The sequence below is a fragment of the Oryzias latipes genome, chromosome 20 (genome assembly GCF_053564925.1).
Source record: "Oryzias latipes strain Hd-rR chromosome 20, Olatipes_Hd-rR_3.1".
NCBI classification, from domain to species: Eukaryota; Metazoa; Chordata; class Actinopteri; order Beloniformes; family Adrianichthyidae; genus Oryzias; species Oryzias latipes.
In genome coordinates this window covers 3,555,084-3,580,906 of record NC_136256.1, presented here as the reverse complement: position 1 = coordinate 3,580,906, position 25,823 = coordinate 3,555,084, and the positions used below count along the sequence as shown (strand labels likewise).

Genomic DNA, 25,823 nt, shown 5'->3' with positions numbered 1-25,823 from the left:
AATCTCACTCTATGTCGGAGCTCTGTGTGTTTACAACAGACTTCATAATATTTTCTTTTAGGGTAGTATCGTAATTTGTCCAGACCAATCACTATCTGACACGTCGTGTACATGAACAATGTACAGCCAATCACATAATGTGATGTCAGCATTAGTCCCAGGACCCTGAAGGGTAGTTGCAGGCCAAACGGTCATGGTGCCTACAGCGGCTCCGCTGCCGAACACTGGCACCAACCTAAAAGTACCAGGAGCGACATGGAGTTCAGTGCTTTGCTAAAGGACACTATGACACATGGGCGGGGGAACCAAACCCTGGGATCTTCCGATCAGAGATCAGCCGCTCTTCCACTGCACCACGGACACCCCAACACACACACAGAGTTAGCAAATCACCAAGAGGAAAGGCCCTCTCTGACTGTGGAGTTCTGCCCAGAAACATGGTCCCATTTTTCCAAAGTTCTCCTCTCACTTTTCTGCAACCCAGCTGCTCTCAATTTTTTCCATTAAAAAGGGGAAAATCCCCCTTTAGCTCAGAACCAGGTGGGTTCAGACAGAGTTCTTCCTCAAAGTACGGCAACGTTCAGTAGCTTTAATAGTTTATGGTCTTTAGTTTTTTGCAGTGTAGAGCAGAGCTGCAGCTTGTGTCAGTCTACAAACCACTCCATGATGCTCTTGTGCGCGCGGATGACGGAGGTCTCAATGTCGATGGGATGGTACCTCATCCCTCGCAGCTCCATGGCCTCCTCCAGAGCTCCAACCACGAAGAGCGCGTCGTGCCTCTCTGTGCACGAAGAGGCAAGCGAAGTCAGTTCTGCAGCTGCAGTGGAGTCACGGGCAGAACTCTGACTAACCCTCACCTCCGTGGGCATCCGTGAGCTCGGTCCGGCGCAGGAAGCCCAGGTAACCCGTCCTGGCCCAGACCGTCTGCGTGTCTCCAAAGCTCAGTCTGGAGTTAAAGTGATCCGACTGCAGGACCTCCTCGCCATAGCCGCTGTAGTAACCGCTGCCGTTGTGAGCGCTGTGGACCCAGATCTGGAGGAGGAAACAAGAACAAATGAAGGTTTTTTTTTAGAGCTTGCTCACCTTAAGTCACACCCCCCCATCTCTGATGGGCTTGTGTTTGTGGACTGGGGGTAAAGAGCTTCTGTGGTGACCTTTACACCTATGCAAGGATCCCTGAGGGATTCTGGGAGTTTGAACATTTAGTTCTTAAGAGGTCTGTGGACTTGGAGAAGCCATTCCAGTTCATGGGGGTGCTCTGCAGTTATGGGGAGCATGGCCTGCTGCTGGGGGCCACTGCAGTGGCAATCTAGCAGCCCCCGGCAGGGCCGTCCTTCTCCTGTTCCATCATCACCCTCTTGGCATAAATCCAGTTGCACCTTGGGAGCTTCAGAACCTCGTCTCTGCTGTTTGCAGATGATGTGGTCTTCTCAGCTGCTTTAAGACATCCAGCTCTCTCTGCAGCAGCTGGGTGTGAAGAGGCAGGGATGGGATTATTGAAAAAGATAAAATTCCCCCTTCAGGCTAGAAAGGAGTCTTTCCCCAGATGGATGTGCTTCTGAGTGTCTTTGTTTTAATGGTGGAGTGTGAGGTCAACAATGAATGGCTGTGTTCTGCAGTAAAGTGAACTTTGCAGTGATCTGCTGTGCAGAGATCCCAGTTTAAAGTTCCGTTGTAAACAAACAAGCTGCAGCACAGAGTGAGATGATCTTCTAAATGTGCTTTAATGTTGATAAAATTGCTATTACGTGCTTGGTTGCACATATTTTTTTTTCTTGGTGTAAGAATGATTAGGATTAGGCTAATACGTGCCAACAGCAACGTTTAGCCGCGGATGCAGTTGAAATCCATGCAGTTAATGACTGAACAAATCTGTGGGAATAACATTAGCCTTTTTCTTCTGGACACGATTGGAAACATGAATTCACGTGATTGTTTACACAGTTTCTCAGGACTGAGCGGCATTTCTCCATTCAAAAGCCGCCTCCATGAGCTCATGACCGTTCCAAAGCCGCTCCTCTGCTCGGAGACTCGGTTCTCCTGAGTCCGGCAGCTCCATCATGCAGAGCAACCGGATGCACTGCAATCTGAAGCATCCTCCAGAGCGCACACTGTAACAAAGCACCCTCCTTTACCAGCAAACGAAAAGCCACGAGTCCTGCTGCTCTGCTCAGAGACATGCTTCGCACGGATGGAGGAGACGACCGGTCCCGTTAGCCTTCCAAAGCTTTGTCTGGAGTGCCACACCATCTATGCATGATGTAAACCAGAGCAGTAGTGACCCTTTTTAGTCTTTTTTTGACCTCCGTCGGTCATACTGACCATGTATGACGTATCCTTAGCTCTCATCTTGGTTGCGAGGCCTCTCCAGCGTTGAGAGAGTTAACCAGAGTGAGGTAGCATGGAGGACAGGCTATTGCCCGTGTACCAGGTCCCCCCTCTCCACGTCGTCAATGTAACAAGGCTGCTGCCGTTGGGCATTGGCGCCGTTGCAGGAGTTGCCAAAGCGAGGCTGCAAGCAGCGTCGAACTGCCTTAGGAAGTCTGACTCCGGATTTTTCCCCGAGGTTTACTCCTGAAGTAGTGACCCACGATCAGAATAAACTGTTTCTATGCACCACGATCAGATCAATAAACAGCACCTATCTCTATCAGATCCGAATGAGGCGATCCGAACAGCCTTAAAGGTGTGTTTACATGACGCATTTTTATTCTGATCAGGCGTTTCTTCCGATTACTTTTGTCCATGGAACTACAGCTTCAGATGAGCATCTAACATGTCAGGAGAAACAACATCTCTACCAACCTCTCCAAGGTGCGAGTCTCCCAGCGGCCCTTTGGTCTCTGGGTTGGCGATGATGATTCGAACTCCAGGCAGAATCTAAAAGAAACAAAAAGGGTGGTTACCATGGTAACGGCTTCATCCACGGTTCAGCCATTTAGGGTGCAACAGTTTTAGGACAAACTTGGTTAAACGTGTGCATGCACAGCCTGCATCTGTTTTGAAATCAAACTTTATTTATAAAGCACTCGATATGCTTTACAGGCTTAAAACAATAAAAAATGAAAAAATAAAATAAAAGTATAAAATAGACAGATTGCTCTCAAAGGATGAAGGAAAGAAGCTCTGATTGACCCTTTCCTTTGCTCCTCCCCCTCTGGTGACCACGTCAGGACCCAGAGGATCCAACTCCACCACAGCTCTGCGTCCAACTTGTTTGCTTCAGTTCATGAGCTTTTATTAGCTGTGGCTGTGAACGTCAGCTCTGCTGCAAAACTTCCCTTTGACATCGTCATCTCTGAGAGGAAGACACAGAGAGCGAGGAAGACGGCCTCTCTTCATCCTCTCAGCACATTCTGGAGCTAAGATGGATTAGGATGTTTTTCTCTGGCAGACTGACGCAGTTGAGCTGAGCTGGATGTCCACAGACTGAGGGGATGAAGGGATGCTCATCCTGACTCAGACCTGCTGTCGGTTCTGACTCACAGCGTGGGAGGACTCCACTGTCACAAGGAGTCCTGAAATACGCCATCCGTCTGTTTGCTCCTCCATCTGACAGTGCAGTCTTTTCAAAGCGTCTTACACCCGTCTTTTAAATCTGCTGCATCCATTTCAGGCCTGTGGAGGGGGTGGACGGGTCAGCCGGCCATCGCTGGAGGTCGGTTTCATTCTCTGCTTTTATAAAAACTCTTCAGCAGTTAGAGTTGGTTCTAACTTGACCTTGAAAGGCTGAGCATTCCTGCCTCTCTTTGTGTTTGTTCTTCTTTTTGAGCCATCGTTGCCCCCCAAGTGCAGGTGTGGCAACATCCAGATGTTTTCCTGTTGCTGCTGATGTTTCTTTTCTAAAAAACAGACCTGTTTTGGTGGCAGTATTCATTGTGTGTGAGGAAGTGGGTGTCATTTGAATTTCTGTCTTTGTATTGTTTTTATTTTAAATCACTTTGGGCTGCTTAAAGCATGGAAAACCTCTTAAAAATTAAAGCATGATTTGATGTAAATCATTGACTGTAAACGAGAACTGGACTGAGCAAGTGTGACCTCATCCGTAGAAAACGTCTTACTTGCGACTCCAATCAAATGAAGTCAATTCAGTCGCCATTTTTTGAGCTATGGACACCACCGTGTTGGAGCCAGATGACGTCTGTGATGTCCGCTGATGATTGGTCCGAGTCTGTTTGAGTCGTCGCTTCTAGGGCAACTACTCTCACCAATAAGGGGTCAAGCCCACACCCCCGTAACTTGAAAGGGGGGTTGGGAGAACCATTGAATCCTTGAAGGTCTGCAACCATTGGCTACACGAAATCTGTCAAACATTTTGAACGCTTGATGTGAGACTATTTTTATTGAGGCATCTGACTGGTCAGTTAATAACTGAAAAAAATATCCTTGGATTTTGGTTTCCAGCAGGTACTTCCTGTTTGGAACGCGAAGGGGGAGGGGTCACGCAGTCCAGTTCTCATCAAGAGTCATTGATGTGAACTCTATAATCACAGACGTCACCCATGGGATCTGAAAAGCTATGATGAAGTGGACCCCTACATTGATCACAGTTTGCTCCGCCCATTTCTAAATTGTTTAGATAATGCCAGGGTGGGCGGGACAAAGTCAGTTTTACCCACTCAAACGCATCCCTAATAATTCCCCGATGTAAAAAGTGGGCTCACCTTGCCGGACTCCATCAGAGGCAGACTGTGAGGTGAGCCTCTCTCCACCAAGCGGACCCTGATGGAGACACACCATCAGATGGGAAACAGCAGCAGAGGGTGTGAATGGAGCCGTAGACGGCCGTACCTGTCGTGGCGCAGCGCTCTCATGTCCACGTACACAGTGGTAGGGTCCGGCCCGGACGTTCCCTGCAGGAAATCACCAGAGCGGTTGAATCTAACGTACGCGTCCCAGAAGCTGCTTTCTTTGCGGGGTCTGGGCTCACCTGCAGGCAGATGGCCAGGTTGACTCTGCAGCCGAACGACGTGCTGACAGAGCGCGGGTGAAGGCCCAGGTCTTTGAAGAGCTTGGAGAAGGAGTGTGTGAGCGCCATCCTGGGCCTCTCCTCTGCCACCACCACACAGGCCCGAACCCGGGACAGATCCAGACCTCGAGCCTGAACCACAGACAGAGCCACTCGCTTTAACCTGATGCTCAAAAAGTGCCGCTGAGCAGCTGAGCAGGAATGAGTGCTGGAATCCGGTTAGGCACTCTTCACGGCTGAAGACGGCTCTGCAGAGAATCTGTCTTCATGGAGAACGATTTTACTATCTCAGGACTTGCGTCTCCATGGAGACGTCAAGACAGGAAATCACTAGAATGAACTGAGTGTTTTCCATTAGTGACCAATCAGAGGTGAGACTGCAGCGCGCCTCAAGGAGGAAGTTTATTATGTCTGTGGAAGAGAGACTGTTGAAGCTGCTTAGCAACAAAGAAGTCATCAGGAACCAATCCTGGAATGAGCCAATCCCCAATGATACGGCTGACAGCAAAATGTTCAGATAAGTTATAATTTTCAAACATGCCAAACCCCAAAACCAGGTCACTGAAGGCAGACGCATGAAAAGAAGAAAATCTGGTTTGTAGGAAACGCTCTGTCACAGGAACATGCAGGAGCTTAGTGCAGGTTTGAGGCAGCAGAGGGTTTTACTGCCGGACGAGGGTTTGTGTGGAACACTTTTGGTGCATTTTAATTCTCCGTTGGACCCACTGGTTGCATCTGAGAACTGGACCGAGTGAGTGTGACGTCACACAGTTGACTTCTGGCTCCAACCAAAGGAAGTCAATTCAGTGGCCGTTTTTTCTGAATGTGGACGTCTCCGTGTTAGAGCTTAGATTGGTCCGAATTGGTCTGAAACAATATTTCTACGCCAACCACTCTAACCAATCAGCAGTGAGCTTATTGGAGTCCACACCACTGCCAGTTGAAAATTGGCTACACTAAATCTGTCAAACATTTTGAATATTCAACGTGAGTCCACCTACTTTAATTGAGGCATTTGATTGGTCAGCTTATAACTTCAATAAGTTGCACTAAAGAGGAAATCTGAAAATGAATATGAAAAAATGTATCACAGCAGGAATGGTTATTCTGACCAATAGAATGACTGAGGTAAAGCTGTTAATTTCTCTATAGAAGTCTATGGGATGTTGGCTTCTTGGAGCCAGCCAGAACTCAGTCCAGTCCTTCCATACAGTCAATAGTTGGGCTTGCATGTACATGTTTTTGCAGTTCCTCTGCAGATGTCATGAATAGGTCCCTGCTGACCTTCAGGGCCTCCGTCTGCAGGCCCAGTCCTTTGGTGCAGAGCTCCATGACGCTGTAGGAGCAGAAGGTGTCTCGCACCCTCAGCTGGCTGACGGCCAGCAGCCACAGAGCCGGGTTGGTCTCCAGCTCCACGGGGGGGATCAGGATGGACTGGTGACCCGAATAAACACTGCAGGCAAAGTAAGGAGAATCACCCTTCAGTGGTGAGCAGGTCAACAAGCAAGAATAGAAGGGGATCTCTAAGTGAAGGTCACGTTTTACGAAATGAAAACCAGATTAAGACCAGAGTCTTCAAATGAGCAAAAACAGAACTTTAAAAGACATCTGCATATTGGAGAGCAAACATGGCTTTTCTTTGATAGGTTGTATTTTGTAAAAAGTTATGTCGTCATGATGAGCAGAAGCTGTGGACTAAAAGAGGAGAGAAATGGACCTGCAGAGACACCAGAGGACGAAGCCCAGACCACAGTACGGATCCAGACAGATGGCCACCTCTCTGGACGGATACAGCTCACACTGCAGCTTCACCGAGCGACAGAAGGCCCCAACTGCATTATGGGACATCTGGAGAGAAGGAGACAGGCAGGAGACCATCAAAGAACAAAAACGGGTAGTGAAGCCTCGGCGGAACAGCCTCTAACTCTTCCAGCTCTTTAGTGTTGCTGCTTCTCCTCCTGAGAGCAAATGTCACAAATGAAGGAGAACGGCGATGAACGCTCCGCTGACCTGAACCCCGGCCAACATGCCGGTGGTGGACACACTGAAGTCCAGATAAGCCAGGCCGTCAGGGTTGGTGGGTTTATAGAGAGCTGGAGCCTTCTTCTTTGGGAGATCATCTAGAGCAGAAACAAACACACTGGAATCATTACGTTTCATAGGACAGTCTGCTGACTTTCATTAGTTTAGAACCCCTGACCCCCAGCGGCCCCACAGAATGGCAGGCTTCAAGTACAGCGGCGAAACATCACAGATGTGCTCCTATAGGAATGTTTGCTCCTAAAAGATCCCAGAAAAAGAGCCCAGTGTCCTCCTGAAGCCTGAAGAGTCACAGTGATGTGGTGAGCGCCACGTTTCTCTCATGAACTTTATTTGACTCAGTCGCACACACTGCTGTGCTGAAACCGGGCCAGAGCCCCAGAACTGCATCATGTAGCGCTGGAATGAGTCCAGGTGGTCTACTGCCCCTGCTGCTGCTGCTGCCGCTGCAAAACGAAGCCTTTGCATGCTGAAATTCCCAAACAGCAGCAGAAAGTTACCCTCAGACCAGCTTCTAAAACAATGGCAGCTAACCAAAAAGCTGTGAGGTCACAGCAAATGTTTTCAAAGAAACCATTAAAAACACAGGAAACAGTTCATCTAAATGTAATGTAGGAAGAAAAACTTAAAAAAGCAACATAAACCTAAGAATTAGGCTGGCTGAGTCTGAAACATGGACAGAGAATCCTGTGGGAAAAAAGTCTCCCTCTGCAGTTTGGAGCAAAAAACACATCGATCCATGTTTTCTGTGTCCTGAGCCACTCATTCATCACAACTCAGACTGCTCTTTTCTGCAGGTTGAACCCTTAACAAACAACTCTGCGTGCTGCATTCTGGGAGATTTAACCTTTAACAGGATCTGTGTTTGTCAATTACATAGGCTGCCTACAATGACGTAGTAATGGCGGCGACCCCCGTCAGGTTAGTTTTCATTTCAGTTTTAACAATAGGGTTTCCAAAAGGTTGTTAGCTTTGAAACTTTAGGTTTAAACTCCTATGACCCAAGCTCTTGCTTGATGGGCCTTTTTTTCTCGTTGACAGAGCTCCAGTTAAGCAGAATGAACTACTGTGGTGACAAAATCTGAAATGCGATGTCCGTGCATGTGAACGCCAGGTCTGAACAGGTTCAAACTGCCCCCCCCCTTCTGGTCACCGGCGGCAGCAGTCTCCAGAGTACTGAGTGCACTTCATTTCCCAGAAATCCCATCGTGCACTTCCTGGATGCCGCACACCTGACTCTCATCCCTCAATCAATCATAGCATACTTAACCACTGCACTCGGTGTGAAGTACTGTTTATGCCATTCTGCCTTCCTTACTGAGCGTTGTAGTTGACCCTGACCCTGACCCTGTTTGTCTGCCGCCTGTCCCAACTTTCGCCTGGACTCTTACCACCTGTCTCTCCTCTGATGAACTTCTGCCTGTTATTGACTCCTGCCTGGCTAACTCTGATTTAGCTTTGTGGACTTTTAGTTGAGCTGATAAACCTGCTGCATTTGGATCCAGCCGTCTGCCTGTTCTTGTGACTCAAACATTACATGAGTTCTAACACGTGATTCTGACTGAGACACCTTGGAATAAATCTTTGGAACAATGTACATAGTTTATTTGAGTTGCATCTATTTGTAAAAACATTATTCACATTATTTTGACCTGATCTTTGCTTTCTTTTTGGGTTTATGCATTTACACTTTTAGACATTTGTCAAAAAAACATAAAAACTGTTTAATTTCAATTTTGGAGATTTTTGCTTTAAAAGTGAAAACAATTTCCACTCAAAATTGAGTTTTTTGTACAGTTTCACTTTAATTGTGGAATCATTGTATAATATAATGATGAAAATATTTGTAAAAAAGAAGTTTGGATTATCCTTAAATGATGGACATCTAGCATGACTACAAAAAAACACATTTTAAAGGTAAATTATTAGAGCAAAGCGTAGCAAAAACGAAAAAGACTCCAAGCTAAGGAGGCTGAAGCGTTTGCTTGGATGCAGGAGTTTGTGGCAGTACCAGTGTCCAGGACCGGCGGCCAGTTCCTGATGTCCACTGTGGCCGTGGCCTCCTTGGAGCGCAGCAGCTTGCAGATGACGGCGGTGGTCATCACACAGGCCGAGTGACTGACCTGCAGACAAAAGGCCGAAGACTGAGCCTCCTCACCTCGGACTCCTACGCTTCTCCTCGTAGACTTCAGACTGTTGGACTAGCGGCACAGAAAGGATCATTTGTTCTGCTTATACTGCAGAATGAGTAGAACGTTCTTCTCCGGAGGAACAGAAACAGGAGATCAGAGATGATGCAGCACACCAAACACTATAGTGTGTCATTTTTAGACAAATGAATCAGCAGCTTTTAAAAAAAAGAATGCTCCTAACCTTTGTTCAACCTTCTACAGGAACAACAGATTAACATGGACTCACAAATCAATTTGAAAGTAAATCCATCACCAAAATACTTTACTACAATATACAATGAGGCTAAATGAGCATAAATACTGACTAAAATCTGACAGAACATCTGATGTAGTTCCAATGTTTTAAACGTTTGGTGAAACCAGCCCTTAAAACCAGAAGTTTCAGGCTAAAGGATGTGAGAAAAGCTGTGGTCATCCTAACGCTTCTAAACCTTCTCTAGCTCTGTGTACAAAAGTATGGCGGTGTTTCCAACAGGAGAGAGCAGCAAACACAGAAATGTTAGCGTGGACGTTAGACGTGTGTGCTGCGTGACTGCAACGCCAGTGCTGCGGCGCCCAGAGTGACACAGAGCATCTCTGACCACGTCCTTTCTAAAGCACACGAGTGGATCTCACAAAACCTTTTCTGTGACTAAACAGGTTTTTGCCTGGAAAGAAGAGGCATCGAAAGTTGTAAAAAGAGGAGCCCATAGCTGCTGTGCAGTGGGAGGAAACCCAGTCTGACCTCAACGATCATCTTGACGGTGGGCAGGGTGGTGGAGATGTTTTGAGGGTGGGGGGGTCGCACTGTGATGGGAACACAGCCGGCGTACAGGCAGCCGTAAAACGCTGCGATCAGGTCGATGCCTGCAGCAGAGACAGAGAGAAGAAGCAGTGCATCCATTACCGTCAGAGCTTTCTGTCCGGACAACCACTGCTGTCAGCTGGTTTACTATGTAAAAATGTACACGTTTCTAAATAAAAGTTGCATTTCGTTCAGCTGTGGTCACCAATTCTGTAAAAAACTCTTTTTCAAAATCTCAGAACTGGTTTTCGAGGCTCATGGCTTCAGTTTTTGGCCGTGGCTTCTTGCTGCTTTCAGGTTCAGTTCTGGACTTTAGAGCTGTCAGTCCACTTCACACAGCCAGTCTTCTAACCCAGACGCCCCCAACTTTTGTCAGCTCACACATGTCAAACAATATTTTCATGGAGCAGCCTGGACCAGGCTGAGGTGGGCGTCAGATTTCTTTTTTAAGCCTACAGTTTCCTTTAACCTTTGAGGCTTAAGTTTATCTTCATCCTACTCTAGATGTCATGTAGACCCTGACACATCGCTCCTGATGGGTTTAGGTTGGTGCCAGTGTTCGGCAGTGGAGCCTCCATCAGTGTGTGAACTATAAAGCACTAAAACTGGCATTTTCTAAACGTGAATCCACCGTTTGAATAACTTTATTAGCAGCATCCTGGTAACATTAGACAGCCGGTTTCTGAATATTCTGCATTATTATTATGGTCTTTGGGAACAGCTGTCACAGTAAATCCATATTTAGAGTAAAGACTCCTGGTTTTTGTCTGGTAAATGCAGATTTCTTTTATTTTGTAGTCAAAGGTTCTTCTTCTGTTTCCTCTTTGGGTCTTTTCAGTCAAAAAAACTTTCCTAAGCCGTTTGTTATTTTGTTAACTTTTCTTGCTTGGAGGTTTTAATTTAGTGGTTACTGCAGCCGTTTTAAGCATGAAGCAGTTGGATTTTCCACATGTGTCAAGAATGAGTCAGACGTGGTGGAGAGAATCCAGAAGACTTCAACGATAAACCTTCCTTCACAATCAAATTAGAAACAAAACGGAAAAAATGAAGGTTGTTTCTTTTCTCTTTCCCACCGGGCCAAACCGTCCAGCGGACAGGTATTGGCCCGTGGCCTGGGGGCTTTCAGGTTTCAGACCCGTGGTTGTGGACCCCCAGCAGAGAGCATTGACTGCTGGATCGTCCCTGACCTGGTGGGTAGACCAGAGCGACGTGGTCTCCTTCCTGCAGACCCCCTCTCTCCATCAGCAGAGCTGCCACGCGCTCCGCCCTCTTGTGAAGCTGCAAACAGGTGAGGGAGCTGGACACCGCCCCCTGCAGGAGGAGAGAGGGAGAGTGTGATGCAGCTCTGCTGCAAAAACACCACAACTCCTTCCCAAACGCGATGAGAAGATCATATTCCACGAGGTGGCGTGTTTGTTACCCGAGAGCTGAGCAGAGTGTAGAGGACGTGGTCCGGGGTGGTCTGAGCTCTCCACTGCAAAACCTCTGACAGGAACAGAAACTGTAACATGAAAACAGCCCATGAGAGAAGTCTGAGAGAAGTCTGAGTGCTGAATTCACCCCCATCCACACAGAGCCAGGACCACTTCTGCTGCAAGGACCTTCCTGCAGCTTTGAACAATCAGATCTCTCTCACTGCGGTTCAAACGTCTGCAGATCAATTACTTATTGCAAAGGAGAGCTGGCTACAGAGAATGGGACACGATTACTTCTAGATTCTAGTTCTTTGTATGAGAAACTAAAACAGAGCAGGAACATTAAAGGGGGCTGAATCTTTCAAAACTTGAGGGTCAGAGATGATTAATAACTGCTGCAGTTTGGCTTCATTCTGTGATTTAGTTCTGTCATTTGTTTTTCCTCATTTTTGTCCTAAAACTGTCCAAAATCTGTTGACCTGAAAAACAGCCTCCTGACTCTCATCATTTAAGTATTGCAGTTAAATATGAGTTAAGTAACTAAATCTAATCAATCACCCTGATCAGGAAGCAGTTAATGATGCAGAGACCTTATAAAGGTTTTAACAAACAATCGATAACAGGCCCCGCCTTCATCTTTTATTGAAAAAAAGGATCTTTAGAAAGAGGAAATAAACATTTCCTGTCGCCTATAAGCATCTAAGAGACGGGAAAGAATATTTGTGGAGAAGCCAGAAAGGAAAACGTAAAATGATCTTGTCAAACAAAGAGAAGTGGGACTTTAGGCCGAATCCTGAACTGAGAACCTGTCAGTGATGTAGACTGAATCAGACAGATCTCTCTCTGCTGTGGGTCTGACCTGGTCGTTGTCATCCGTCTGCCCCAGGTCTCTGCCGCTGGCCTGAGCGATCCTCTTCCCGGACACCAGATTCCCCACCATCACGGAGGCGGGGCCGATCTCTGCGGCACACAAAGCGGGTCAGCACCCAAACGCCACGCGCTCTGAGAGCACAAACACGGCGAGCCGCGCCCACCTGGCTGCTTCTGCCGAGGCTTGGGCAGGTTGGTGACGCAGGTGTGGGGGCACATCAGCACGTTGCAGGGGTGCAGCCCCCCCTCCAGGTACAGCTGCTTGATTTCTGACAGGTGGATGCCGCCCAGAGGCGTCTTTGGGAGGGTGTTGGCCGGGACCAGAGCCAGACAGAACACACCCACCCCGTGGATGCTGTCTATGGCCTGACAGACGGGGGGATGGGTGGGGGGTGGGGGGGTGGGGGGGACACTCATCAAAGTCTGATTGTCGCTACATGGAAATTAAAAGTATCTAATATCACAACCATGGGTCATTTGCCTCAGGGTCACTATAAAAACACTTCAACTTTGCACACAGCTCTCATTTCTTCTCATTTATTTTGTGATGAGGGAGGGGCTCCTGCTAACCTCCTCCCCATCAGGACAAGCTTTCTCTGAGTTCCTGCTGGGATGTAAAGCTGCTGCTGCTGATAATGATGATGATGATGATGATGATGCAGAGACCGAGTGAAGGATGGAAAAAGAGACGCTGCTGCTAAAGCAAAGCATCTGATTGGTGATTAAAACCCTTCCAAAAATGTTTGTTTTGCTTAATAAGAAAACCTGTTAGGGAAGTAATAGACTGCTGCTATGGCAACAGCTGCACCCAATGCAATAAAGTTAGTGAAGAGCAGAGGCGGCTGGGAAAGCAGCGGTGAGGCGTGAGGGGCGGGTACCTGCAGAACGCGGCTCATCCACTGGAAGCTGTCCTCCTCCGTGGAGTCAGGCCTCTGCTCGGCCACGACCACGATCCTCTCGTCTCGCAGCACCGTCACAGAGAACACGGCTATCCTGCAAGCCAGGAACAGCAGAGGGAAAGCGTCACCTGCTGGAACTGTTTTTCATCAATGCAGGGAGACCTCTGCCGCTCCACAGCTTCCTCACATTAGTAGAAACTCCTCCTGGATCTGAGAGAGCCAACGGTGTGAGTGTGGGCACATATTGTCACGTGTCTATGCCTGACAAAAGTGGTGATTTGTGCAGTTTTTCTATGAGTTTAAAGAAATGCAACTGGGAGGATTATGCTGGTTTTGAAACAGCACAACATGTGTGTGTTGTAGAAAGTGAAGTGTAAGAATCTTATATCAGAACCTTTATGGTAAAAAAGAGCTGAACTCCTACAGCAGAGGAAATTAGTATTTTATCTGTTGCTAACATTGACAGCCTGTCATCTCAGTGGTGGCTTCATTTGAACAGTGAGAGAGCTCAGAGGTCAGAGGTCACTTGTAGCTGAGGAGCAGGTTTCTGCAAATCCAATGACTTTGTAACCCTGCTTAAGTTGCTTAGTTTAATTAAGTGTAATTTTCAGTTTTTCCACTGGTGGCAGACAACATTTTAAATGTTGGTCTTTAGGATTTGCTAGGAGTGATCATCCTGTCTTTTTTTTTAAATCTTTGACGTCTTTTCAACTTTTACTCAATGCACAGTGAGAGGAAAAAAAAAAGACTGAAATTAATTGTAGTTGTAAAAACTGTTTTTGGTCTAAGTTTTGAAAACAAATAAATAAAATAAAACTAACTTCCAACAGTTAGTGTGTAACCAGGACAATGAATCTGGTTAAGAGCTACGTTGGATGTTGATAACATTTAGGGGAAATATCTTGCTGAGTAGTAATCACATTTTATGTGGCATTAACCTGCTATATTAACTGGTAAAGTGTATTCATTGATTTAAAGAAATGTGATATGTAAACATCTATATGTTATAGAGAAAACCAGTTGAGGTAACCATGAAAATATGTGATCAGTATAAAGTGTGATGTTCTGTTAGGTTTAACACATGGAGTCCCCTCAGTTAACCATGTGTTGCAGGCTAGCTACAGTAAACTAGTTTTGACTTGTGTTTTTTATGCTGTTATTTCCTTTTGGTGTGTATGTTGAGTTGAAGGTCTGAAAAAAGGGAAAATGTCTGTGAAGTCATGTTAAAAGGACAATATATATGGACAATAGGATTTTCTGCACATTTGTGTAGACTGTTTTTTTTTTTTTTGGTTTTTATCTGGAGACCCGACCGTCCTTCCTTACACCCTCCTACTTCATCATCATTCCCCTGTAGGAACCATAACCATTCGGCTTCCATCAAACGTTCGGGGTCCTTGGTCCCACACAATATGTGATTGGCTGTCCGTTGGTCCAATGACGTGTCTGTCTGAAAAAATTACAATACTACCATAGAAGAAGATATTATGCGGTCCGTTGTAAACAAACAGCGCTCAGACACAGAGTGAGATTATCTTCTAAACGTGCTTTTATTGTTAGGATTATTATTAAGTGGATTGCAGCTGAACGGACTGAGGTCCAAACCCTTCTCTGGACCTCACACTGTAACAAAGCACCTTCCCTGCCTGCAAACACGAAGCTACAGACTCCAGCTGCTCTGATCAGAGACACGGTTCTCTGTGTGGAGCAGCAGCTTCATTCTAACAGCCACAGATCTTTTTACTAAGTGGGTTGATGCAAAATCTCTCTATAAACATTACAATGAATAATGTCAGACACAACTTATGAGGAAAAATAACTTTGGGTTACAAAAGGAAACGTGAAATGAAAATATGTAAAGTCGTGCAGATCTCCACGCTACGTAGTTTGTCCAAGTGGGGCTACCGTAGTGTGACGTCATCCTCAATCGAAAGATCCCCGAACGGTTATTGCAGGCCGAATGGTCACATACCATACCTATACCATCATCTTACCTCCTCGGTTCATCTGAACTCATCTACTCTACGCCGCCGTCTGGAAATCTCCGTTTGGACATTAAGTGGGTTACCTTTATTTTTTTGAGTGCACTCAAGGTTTTTTTTATTTTCTTCTAAAGAAAAGAGAAAGTTGGACCTATTGAAGTTTTCTTTTTGAGATCTCAGTTTTATCTGAACCTCCTTTTCATGTCAGTGGCCACTTGTTTTGTTTGTACAAGAAATTCACTGTGTTTTGTGTTATTTGATGGTCTACAACAAATGATTATTTTCTGGTTCAACTGTTAATCATAGTACAACTTCTTTGGGGTGGAATATTCCTAGCTAAATATTGGAACATATGACAGTAAACGATCTCCTCATTGAACCTAGACTTACAGTAACTCCATTTGAAGTTATTTAGAGCTGTCACTCACAGCAGCACCACCTATGGATTACAACTTCTTAGTCACTCAGATTTGGTGGCTGTTGCTTAGCAACTCTGAGCTTTAGCTCTCTCCACAGGTTTTCTGTAGGATGGAGGTCCAGAGACTGGCTCCATGACCTTGATCTGCTTCTTCAGACGTTCCTTGGTTGTCTTCTTTGTATGTTACATGTCCTTCTCCTGGCCTATCGACAACCCATTTCAAGCCTCCTGGTGGAGGGAAGGAGGTTCTCACTCAGGATTTGACAGTACATGGCTCCGCCCATGCTCCCATCCCGTCCCCCCCCAAAGCATAATGCTTCCTCCTCCATGCTTGACAGTGGGGATGGTGCTCTTGGGGTCACAGGCAGCATTTCTCTTCCTCCAAACATGATGCCACAGAGCTCCATGTTGGTCTCATTGGACCACAGCACCTTCTCCCCATTATTCTTCATTCCAATCATCTTCAGGCGGGTCTGCACATGTGTCTTCTTAAGCAGGGGGACTTCTCCAGCTCTGCAAGATGTTAAACCACTGCAGTGTAAAGTCTTCCCAATGGTTTCCTTGGTGACTGTGGTTCCAGCTGCTTTGAGGTCATCAACTAAATCCTGTCGTGTTGTTTTAGGACGATTTCTCTCTGTTTGGAGCCCCAGACCTAAACGGGGATCGATGGTCATGTTGAACCAACAGTTGTCATGGTAACCTCCAGCTTGTTGTTGATGGTTTTGTAGAGTCTGACTGATTCTGTGGACAGGTGTCTTCAGGCGACAGGTTGATTAGCAGAGTCTAACTGGTCTGTGTGAACCAGAACTCTTTATGGTTACTAGGGGATCAAATACTTAAAAGGATCAACTACTTATTTGCCTCAATTAAAATGCATTTATATAAGTTCTTCAACGCGGATTTCTTGATGTTCTTTGTGATTTTTTGGATGACAGACTGTCGATTTCTTTCTAAGTGGGCAAACCTACAAAATCAGAAAGAAATCAAATATCCAAATCCTCCACTGTAGAAGACATTTAACATTAACCTCAGAGACAAACAAAAGACAAACATCTTCAAAACATTTGGAGCTTCGAGCTATAAAGTCATGTGATGAATGAAAACCGTTCTCTGCAAGTTATGTGTTTTTTTGTGTTTTTAATCCTTTCTTTCAAACATTATTACGTTTTTTTGTAAATAAATAAAATTGTAAATAGGAGGACACTTGACTGACCTCCCATTTCTCTGACTGATAGTCACATCAGATTTGCATTTTTATTTTTGGTAAATGTAGGAGTAAGTGAGGACTTAATACGATGATCCTGATTGGTGAGTCTTCTGCACATGCTCAGTGTTCATGAGAGCTTGCATCATCAGTGTTCCAGGAAGACCTGGTTCTGGTGTCACACGCATGCTCAGAGGTCTCCTCCCTCGCTCACATCAGACTGACGCCGCTGCACCCAGCCTGCTGGGCCTTCTTCCACCCACACAGCCGTCACACGGAGAAAAGCATGCTTTTGGTTTTCTTCTTGACGATTTATAACATTTGGTCGCAAACTGAGCGGAAGCATCGTCAGTCTCATCCTAATCAAGAGCCTCAGGCTGCAGAAACACCAGCAGACATGAAACTGAAGAGTAGTGAGCAGGATGAAGCCCCCTCCGATTTCCTTCAGAAGTTAAGAAACAATAGACGGATCAGGATGGAGGACTGTGTCAGCTGCTGCACTAATGTCTGATAAAAGATCAGAATGTATTTCCGTACAGTTGTGATAGGAACACTGACTGTGATTCATGGTCGTACAGCGGGACCTGCGCCTCCACAACAGGAGCCCCCCCACAGGAGAACCACTGCTACTGCTAAACTCATGGATGTTAACCCAGCTGTGCGTCTTGGTCTGTGAGCAAAACTCCAAAATCAGAGCAGGAAAGGCCGACCAGCAAACACTGAGACCAGAGGCCAAACCAGACAGAGTGGCCGTTCTCGCCGCTGCAGCCGCTCTGCCTCCACTGCAAACTTAAAATGACTCTAGGGAGCGTCCTCCCAGCCTGTCAGCTAAAAGATGGATGTCTTCTTCCCCGGCTGTGGATGTAATTAAACTGGACTCCATTACCGTGTGGATGCAGGCCGTGTTGCTGGGCTTTAACGGCTTCAGCAGCGCCTCGTTCATCACAGGGACAAAGTGTCGTGCTGTGAAATGACTACATCCAGGAGCCACACCCACCTGCCTCTGTACACGAATTTCATCGGCTCCACTGCCAGCGCCGTGGCAACGATGTCATCTGCGTTGTGGCGCCGCCCGCTCACCATGATGAGCCCGTCCATTTTCCCCGTGATGAAGACGAGGCCGCCGGGGCCGATGAAGCCCAGCAGGCTGGTCCGAACAAAGGCGTACTCGCTGATCAGCCCGCCGCTCGAGCTCACCGGGAACACCTGCAAACACAGAGGAGGTCAACGAAGGGTTGCCACGGCAACCAGCCAGGTCTGCAGCCCAGAGAGGGTGAAGAGTATGACAGTTGTTTTGAATCATGCTTGATCCTCCAGATGCTGTTCGACTATTTCATCACTTCAGGCCGACAAAAGCAGCAGAACAGAACCACAGGGATCGATCACAGCCACAAAGAGCAGGAAGTCTTAGAGATCCAGAGTCACTTTCAGGTATTTTCACCTTCAAGCTGAACTCCAGCAGAGCTGAGACATTTTGTCCTCCTGTACCGTCCCGCGCTCTGGTTTAGGGGATGCCTTTAGATCTAACGCAGTGAGTCATGTGGAGGTAAAAATGTTCCAAAAAGGACTGGCTGGTAGATTTGATGAGAGAACTTGCAAACCAAAAATCTGCTGTAAAGTTTGAAAAAGAAAAGTCCGGAATGTCCCAATCTGTGAAGATCTTTCTAACTTTACTAAATCCTCAGAGTCCTGCACTCTGATTGGTTGACACCCCTCTCCCCTCTGCCCCCCCCCTTTCAATTATCAAACACAGATCAGTTTTGACATAAATATTGTGTCAAACGTTGGAGTGCAGTTGTAGCGCTCGGCAGCAGATTTGAGCAGTTGTTATCGCTGATTTGAGGCTGTCACTCTAAATGAACTCATGCAGATGGGAATTTGTCAGCTATGATTTTATTGGTCAAACTTTACAGCAGAAGATTTTTACACACAGATGCCGATTTTTCGTGCACAAGTTTTCACATTCTATTGGCAAGATCTCACACCAAATGTACAAGTTCGTCCATTTAGAGACATTATTTACGTCATAAGTAAGTCAATCCGTTGGAAATGTTATCCATATTTTTATCCATAAAAAAGACTTTTATGTGGGACATGTCTCATCTCAACCACAAACTAACTGACCTCATCTTGGACATGGACCAAGGTCTGCATTTTGCACGTTTCTGGTGTTTCAGGGTCTTTCAGTGGCCACAGTTCTCCTTGAAAAGTCACTTGTTAAGCTGAAAGCACCATGAGCTGAATGACTAAAAACTCTGCTTTACAGCAACGGAAACTCCCATCACTGATAGTGTGAGGTTGAACTTCTGCCACAATTTAAATTCCAGTTTTAACTTAAGCTATTTTATTTTTTAAATGTTTTTGCATTCAAAAAATTAACATTTTAATGAGTTTTCCAAAACGTTATAGAAGATTTCATTTTTCACAAACTTTTCAAGGACCTTTTCCAGGTTTTTCATGAACGGAAGAACCCTGTGAGAAGTTTTAGCACAGATGGATTTTAGCACAGAAGCTGCAGAAGCCCATCACCTGGATGAGCAGACGATTTCAAAAAGGGTATTCTGAGACCTGGAGCAGGATTGCATTCAGAAAAGTGTGAAACTTTTCTGATTTAGTATCTTCTCTGCTTTTAGTCTTTTATTGTTCCTTTTTGTTGAACGTTTAGAACCGTCTCGGCTTTCCTGGGTTTGCAAACATCCCTCGTCTCCGTGGGGGTTTCCTTCCCTGCAGGTCTGGCAGACGCTCCTCTGATCCACGTCTGAGAACACTGCTGTGTGTTTGTGTGCTGACAGCCCCTCACCTCAAAGGTGTTCTTGGTCATGCCGGTCAGACCGTAGTAGGACGTGCCGGTGGCAATGGAGCAAACGCAGAGTTCCCCGATCTCATCTGTCTGGCAGAGCTGAGGGACGCCCTCTGGCTTCACCACGCACACCAGACCTGCGAGCAGAGCAGACGGGTCACTTCCTCCAGCAGAGCCGCCACGGCAGGGCTTCTCCGAAGCACCTGTTCACCAGCGCAGAACCTCCTCCCAGCTGTAACTGGGTTATTCTAATCACAGCAAGTGAGACGTCTGGGTCTGTCTGTACCCAGAAAGCAGGTTACAGCGGTAACTGGGTTAAACGGAGCGTCTGAAGCAAGAAATGTCCTTAGTGCTGGTTATCCTAAAATCAGAGAGACAGGACAAGGCCTTCTGGCTTTGATGAAAATATCAGACATTCCTACATCAAACTGCACAAAAAACTTGTCTGAAAGTCTCCATCATGTGCTGCTGGTGGTGACAGAGCTGTAGTTCCACAGGTGACCACTGGGAGGTGTGATTTCACAGCTCAGGTTTACAACTGTGTTTTTCAACCTTTTTAGAACCAAGTTCCAGTTTCAGGAGGCACACCATCAACTAAAGCTGTAAAAACACAGACACTGTGGTCTGTAGTGATGCTGTGCCTGTCCCACCAGGATCTCGCATTTTCATTTTTCATAATTGTTCAAGAAGAAAAAGCTTGAAGTTGTAACAGTTCTTCTTAAAAGTTGCAATAAAAGCTTTGGTTTTTTCCCCTAAGGAGGATGTACAAATGTTAATGCAGTTTTTTTATTAAAATACAATTTTATGTATCTTTGCATAAAAAAGCATACTGATATTCCTCCTTAAACAGTGATTCATTTATTAAATATTTCCTTCATTTTTGTGCAAGATCAATTGTATGTTTTGAAGACATATCTAATCTCAACATGCTTGATACATTTGACACAAAACAGACCAGTAGTATGTAAGTTTGACTGGAGTCAGAGAAAAAAGGGAACACAGAAGTTTTATCCGTTTTTCTTATGTCTATGTTATGTTATGTCTGTTTTTCAGGGGGAAAAAAAATCATTTGAACTTAGTTTTAGTTAAATGTGTCTGTTGGCCACTTAACCTTAATGCTTTTGCTTTTATTTTGTTCTTACTTCTAATTAAACTTAACTTCAAACTTTTCCAAAGTGACGTAGAATTTGTCTTTGAACGCAGACATGATTAGAAAGCTGCAGGTTCTGTTAGAAAGATGACTCTTTGAAGGAGAACCGAACTGTTTTCCATGCCTTTACCAAGAAGAACCTTTAGAACAGACATTTGGATGTTTGTCTTTGATTTGCTACATGGCGTGGTGTCATTTAACCCAAGGAATCATGGGGGATGTAGAGAAGAAACGGTGGTGCTGATGCTGCACAGAGCTTCAGTATTTGGAAGCTAAACGGGATCTGCAGCCGTCAGAACTGACAGACTTTATGAGGATGTGAAGCACGTCTGAGCGGTTAGATTGATGACGAAGATCATGAAGCCTCCAAGAACTATTGGCACAGACAGTTTCAGGGCTCTGGCCTTTTCCAAAATGAGAGCAGTTGGCCAAGAATGAGGTCGTTCTTATCAGAGTGTCTCCTCAGTGTGAAACCTGGACCTGCACACCATACTGGTGGAAAAGCGCTGCTTTAGAAGACCCCATCCGTCAGACTACAGCAGATCTCCATTCAAGAGAAGCTCAGGCTCGGCTGTGGTGGAACTGAAGGTTCAGGGGGAAAAGCAGCTGAAGCTGTGTGCTGCTGATGAGCTGACGCTCGTTCCTGCCCTCAAACGTCTCCGTCATTGTGCTGCAGACCAGATGAAGGTGCTCTGTGAGTGCGTGGGTGAGCCGTATGAAACCAAAGCCTGGTTTCTGCCTGCAGAAGGCCCTCACCTGCAGCTCCACTGCTGTCAGGAGCCTCCTCTTCCTCTCTGAGAGAAGCTGCGAGCACACACCTCAAACCTGAGCTCAGCTGAAGCTGAACTCTCTGTCATGAGCAGAGATGTTAGACACTGATGAAGGCCACTCCTCTTCACCCCTACAGCTCATTTAACCATTTAATGGACCTAATGGGATGTCTGTGGTGCAGAGTGTGACGACGTTTAGCCCACGGAGCAGCAGCAGAGCGTCTGTGTGATGCTGCTGCAGTGTTTTTAGCCACGTGCACCAACAGCTCTGTGAGAGCCTCACGGGCGCCAAAAACCAGGGAACAGCTCGCCATCCGGACAGAAAACGGGATCTTCAGCAAGGGAAACTGAAGGAAAAGCTTTTTACAGCAGGTTTAAATGACGGGAACGTTTTTTTTTTACTTTAGCTTTTTACATGGAAAACTCTTAAAGATGTAAACCCACTAAGAGCCGAGTCATAAAAGACCTGGAGAGACTTGAAATTAGGGCCAATAGAATTATTTTGACTTAGGAAATAAAAACATTTGGCATTGCTTCCTGTTACAGGCTGATACCTGCTGGTATTTCTGAGTTACTTTTGTGTGACATTACTATGCCTTTCATGGTACCTAATAGGGTTGTAACAATGAATCTGTTCATTGATAAATCAGTTTCTATTCCCAAAATCGAATCAGATCCATCCGTCTGAGGCAAGTCGTTAATCAAATCCAATCTATCGAGACGATTATAAAATCATTTCAAAATGAAATTGATGATAATTGATATTGGAAAATACCGTCTGGATTGAGACATGATCGTTTTTTTTACTCTAATGTAAAAACCACCGAGTGCATCACAGCGGACAACACACGTGATGTCACCAGCTTATTGAGATTTAAGGAGAATAAAACTGAAGTTTTACTTTTCGGACTGAATGATTTTAGTGGACCGTCCCCTGTTGGTTCGGGTCCTTTGACTGTTTTTTTTTTGCCAAACTGGACAGTCATTTTAAACCGGATCAGCAGATAAGCTCAGTGGTGAAGTCAAGTTTTTCTCATCTACGCCAACTAGCAAAGGTAAAACCATTTCTAACAGCCGCTCATTTTGATCCCGGCTGGATTACTGTAACTCTCTTTAGATTGGACTCAGCCAGTCGTCTCTCTCTGGTTGGAGGACGTAAGACAGACCACATGACGCCCATTTTAGCATCGCTCCACAGGCTATCAGTCCATTTTAGGGTTCATTTTAAGATTCTTTGATTTGTTTTTGAATCTCTACACGGTCTTAACAAACACAATTACCTGCAGACTGATGACATTGATCAGAAGGTTTTCCTTCAACCGTCCCACTCTGAGTCAGACGGCAATCATTTCCCCATAAACCCTTCCTTTATGGGCTACGTCTGAATACCTCTGAACAGCTGTACTGCTGGATGTCAGACGGCTTACCTCCAGGTATGACCGTTCCCACGTCCTGCACGGTGAGCACGGACAGCCGCTCCTCTGTGTCCACCCGGACCACCCCGTAGCTCAGCCCCTGCATGGACAGGACGCCTCGGCCCGGAGGCTGGCTGCTGTCCTCCACCGGCCTGGACGGGGGACAAACATCTTCATGGCTGACCAACCAGCATTTGTCCATAAACGCCATGGGTGCTGTGGCGTTCGTACCTCCTGATGGCCACCGTCAGCGCTTCGGGGGAGCTGGCGCAGGGACAGATGACCTCCGCTCTCAGGCCTTTGGTCTGGAAAACGTTGAGGAAGGCGTCGCAGGAGGAGATGGACCCTAACGCACGAACAGACCCAAACACAGTTCAATGGCTTCTCCTGAAGCACCAGAGCTGATGAGATCGTTTTTGACCCACATAAAGACGGACGGTTCTGGGATCAGGGACGTTTTCATCTACAACTTTGCAGGAATGCATAAAAAATGCAGTTTATCCAAGTTCTTACAGATGTGACTGCTGTTTTTAGACTTTTTTCTAATTTTGTGCAACCCCTCAAAAATCTGGACAGCAGGACTCTGAGGAGGTCTGTTTTTTGGGGGGGTGGTCACACACTCCAAGGTAACAGATAGAGATATAGAGCAGATGGGGAGCAGAAACGTTTCCTGGTGATAAAGCTGCTCGGTTTGTCCTGAATCAAGAAGCTTCGTTCAGTGGAAGTTTTTCACACCTTTAGTGGATCATAAAAAACTTCACTCAGAAAGACGCAGCAAACAAAGAGGTTCAAACATCTGAGAGCATTTAGGAAGAAGAGAACCTAAACCCATGATTTGATCAAAACAGACTTGACTCACAAAAGCAACACGTTTGTGCTTCATCTTGAAAAATGGAGGCTTGAGTTTGGACTTTGAGGTTCATCACATCAAATCCCTTTTAAAATAGTAAACATGTCAGAGTAGAGTGATGAACAGAGCCTCTTCTTGATCAGACCTGGTCGTGATTCATGGGGGAGGCGTGCCCCCGCTGCTGCTGCCGCCGCCGCTGCTGAAAGCTCCAACACACACAGCCGATGCAGACCAATGACTTCATTCTAGCTTCTACTGTTTCATTTACTACATCCATTCAATGTTAACGCATAGAACAAAGCTAATCCTGGTCAAAATCCTGAACAGAATCGGTAACCCCTCCCCCCAAAAAAGACCATCAACTTCTCAGGCTTTTGGCTGCTCCCTTTAGGGGGCGCCACAGTGAATCATTCCCCTCCATCCAACTCATTCTCATGTCCTCCTCTACATCCATGAATGTCTCAGAGGTCAGACAGAGTCCAGCTCCCTCTGGTCTTCTCAGATTTTCTCCAGTCCCACTTTTTTTTAGCCAACATTTTACCCTAAAACTTCCACTCGATCACCCGTTGATCAATTTTCAAAGCGTTCTTTTGACTATGATCATGCTGTTTTAGGCACATTCTAAAAACCTTTGTTTTCTAGGACATAGTTTCTGCAGAGCAGCAGGAGTTCATCAGAAGCTCACCTCTAAACTGTTGGTGTGGAGCAAGCCCGCTTCCCACCTTGTTGCTGAGAGCTCTCTGTTTACACCCTCTCCCACTGCCTTACAGCCCAAAGCTAACATTAATGGTAGCTATCCAGCCGTCCAGATTCCAGCTCAGAACAGGCAAACAAAGGCGATCATGGATCTGTTTGACTGACAGTGGATGATCAGAATGGAGCAGAGCAGGAAGACTGTGGCAAACGCCATCTTCTTCACTCCCATCATTTGCTCCTCTTCATCTTCCTCACCATCAGTCACCCTACATAGTATCTTTGCTGTTGTTAACCCTTATCAGCTGAACATTTTTATGTTTGTAGGTTGGTTATAAGCTTCTGAGGTTGTTAACAAACATCTGTGTGCAGCGTCTGTTTAAAGCTGCCTTTCTTCTCTGCTGATGTCTGCATGTTCTGTTGTCTACAATCAGGTGTGTTAAAAGAGCAGCTCCGGTTAAAAGGACACTGCACAGTCTTAGAAGAAACCTTGTCTTGAAATGTTGAATGGTTTGAGTCCTCTGGTTGTCATTCAGCAGTAAAGTTTGCTGAGACTAATGCTGTAAATGCTGTAAATGTGGACAGTGGAACACATCTTGTTCTATTCTTGTGGAATGACCCAGTTTCTCTCCGTCCCCAGAGAACCTCCCCATCTCCCAGCATGCCCTGTCTGCAGGACTCCTCAGAGCCAGACGGCGCTGTGCTGCAGAGGCTCAGCGGGACTTACAGGGGTTTGAGCCGTCGGCCACCAGCAGCATGCGCAGCGAGCTCAGGTTGATGTCCTTCTGGTCTTTGTGGGCCACCAGGGCCCAGTGCATGTCTCTGGACTTCACACACGCCACCTTGGCTGCAGGATTCCACACACAGACAAACGCCACTCACATGAGCATCTGATCTGCAGCGGCGAGGTGACGGAGCTGCAGGTGAACCTGACCTTTAAACTGGCAGACTTTCTGTATCCATGACAGAGGGTTGACCTTCATCAGCGAGTATGGAACGCTGATCACATGCATCATGTTCATCACACTCTGCAGAACCACAAACATGACAACGTGAAGGAGAGAAACTCATTTTTGACTCCTGCTGCACTTTGAGCTGGAGGGCAGCTCACCGTCAGGATGCCGTGCCACAGCCCCACGTCCTTCTTGAAGTCTAAGACGTTCACGATGGTCTCAGCTGCAGACAGAGGGGTACAGAGAGGTTTAAACCCTCAGTCTGGTCTTACAGGCAGAGCTGTGAGTGCATATACCCTCAGTGTAGCTGCAGGACTGGGTGAGAGCCTGGCAGTGTGTGAGCAGAGCGATCCTCGTCACCGTGACTCCCAGCACGCTGCCGTCCTTACAGGTTTTATACTGCGGGGAAAAGAACAGAC

The 25,823-nt window shown here is 46.3% G+C and overlaps 1 protein-coding gene across 4 annotated transcripts in view; it reads right to left on the bottom strand.

The window, feature by feature from the left end:
- Positions 1 to 25,823, bottom strand: part of LOC105356645 (disco-interacting protein 2 homolog C) — a 66,460-nt gene that overhangs the window by 4,649 nt on the left and 35,988 nt on the right. For all 4 annotated transcript variants that reach the window (XM_023950034.2, XM_023950033.2, XM_023950032.2 and 1 more), the window contains 24 exons: positions 25,701 to 25,803; positions 25,563 to 25,627; positions 25,386 to 25,479; positions 25,179 to 25,298; positions 23,140 to 23,254; positions 22,921 to 23,060; positions 19,574 to 19,710; positions 17,771 to 17,979; positions 13,149 to 13,263; positions 12,435 to 12,636; positions 12,260 to 12,360; positions 11,406 to 11,486; positions 11,173 to 11,296; positions 9,926 to 10,047; positions 9,021 to 9,132; positions 6,980 to 7,089; positions 6,687 to 6,817; positions 6,254 to 6,422; positions 4,931 to 5,101; positions 4,792 to 4,853; positions 4,665 to 4,722; positions 2,806 to 2,880; positions 858 to 1,032; positions 658 to 781 (listed from right to left, as the gene is read on the bottom strand). In XM_023950034.2, the coding sequence (XP_023805802.1) occupies positions 658 to 781; positions 858 to 1,032; positions 2,806 to 2,880; positions 4,665 to 4,722; positions 4,792 to 4,853; positions 4,931 to 5,101; positions 6,254 to 6,422; positions 6,687 to 6,817; positions 6,980 to 7,089; positions 9,021 to 9,132; positions 9,926 to 10,047; positions 11,173 to 11,296; positions 11,406 to 11,486; positions 12,260 to 12,360; positions 12,435 to 12,636; positions 13,149 to 13,263; positions 17,771 to 17,979; positions 19,574 to 19,710; positions 22,921 to 23,060; positions 23,140 to 23,254; positions 25,179 to 25,298; positions 25,386 to 25,479; positions 25,563 to 25,627; positions 25,701 to 25,803 (2,915 nt within the window). The remainder of the gene's footprint in view (positions 1 to 657; positions 782 to 857; positions 1,033 to 2,805; positions 2,881 to 4,664; positions 4,723 to 4,791; positions 4,854 to 4,930; positions 5,102 to 6,253; positions 6,423 to 6,686; positions 6,818 to 6,979; positions 7,090 to 9,020; positions 9,133 to 9,925; positions 10,048 to 11,172; positions 11,297 to 11,405; positions 11,487 to 12,259; positions 12,361 to 12,434; positions 12,637 to 13,148; positions 13,264 to 17,770; positions 17,980 to 19,573; positions 19,711 to 22,920; positions 23,061 to 23,139; positions 23,255 to 25,178; positions 25,299 to 25,385; positions 25,480 to 25,562; positions 25,628 to 25,700; positions 25,804 to 25,823) is intronic.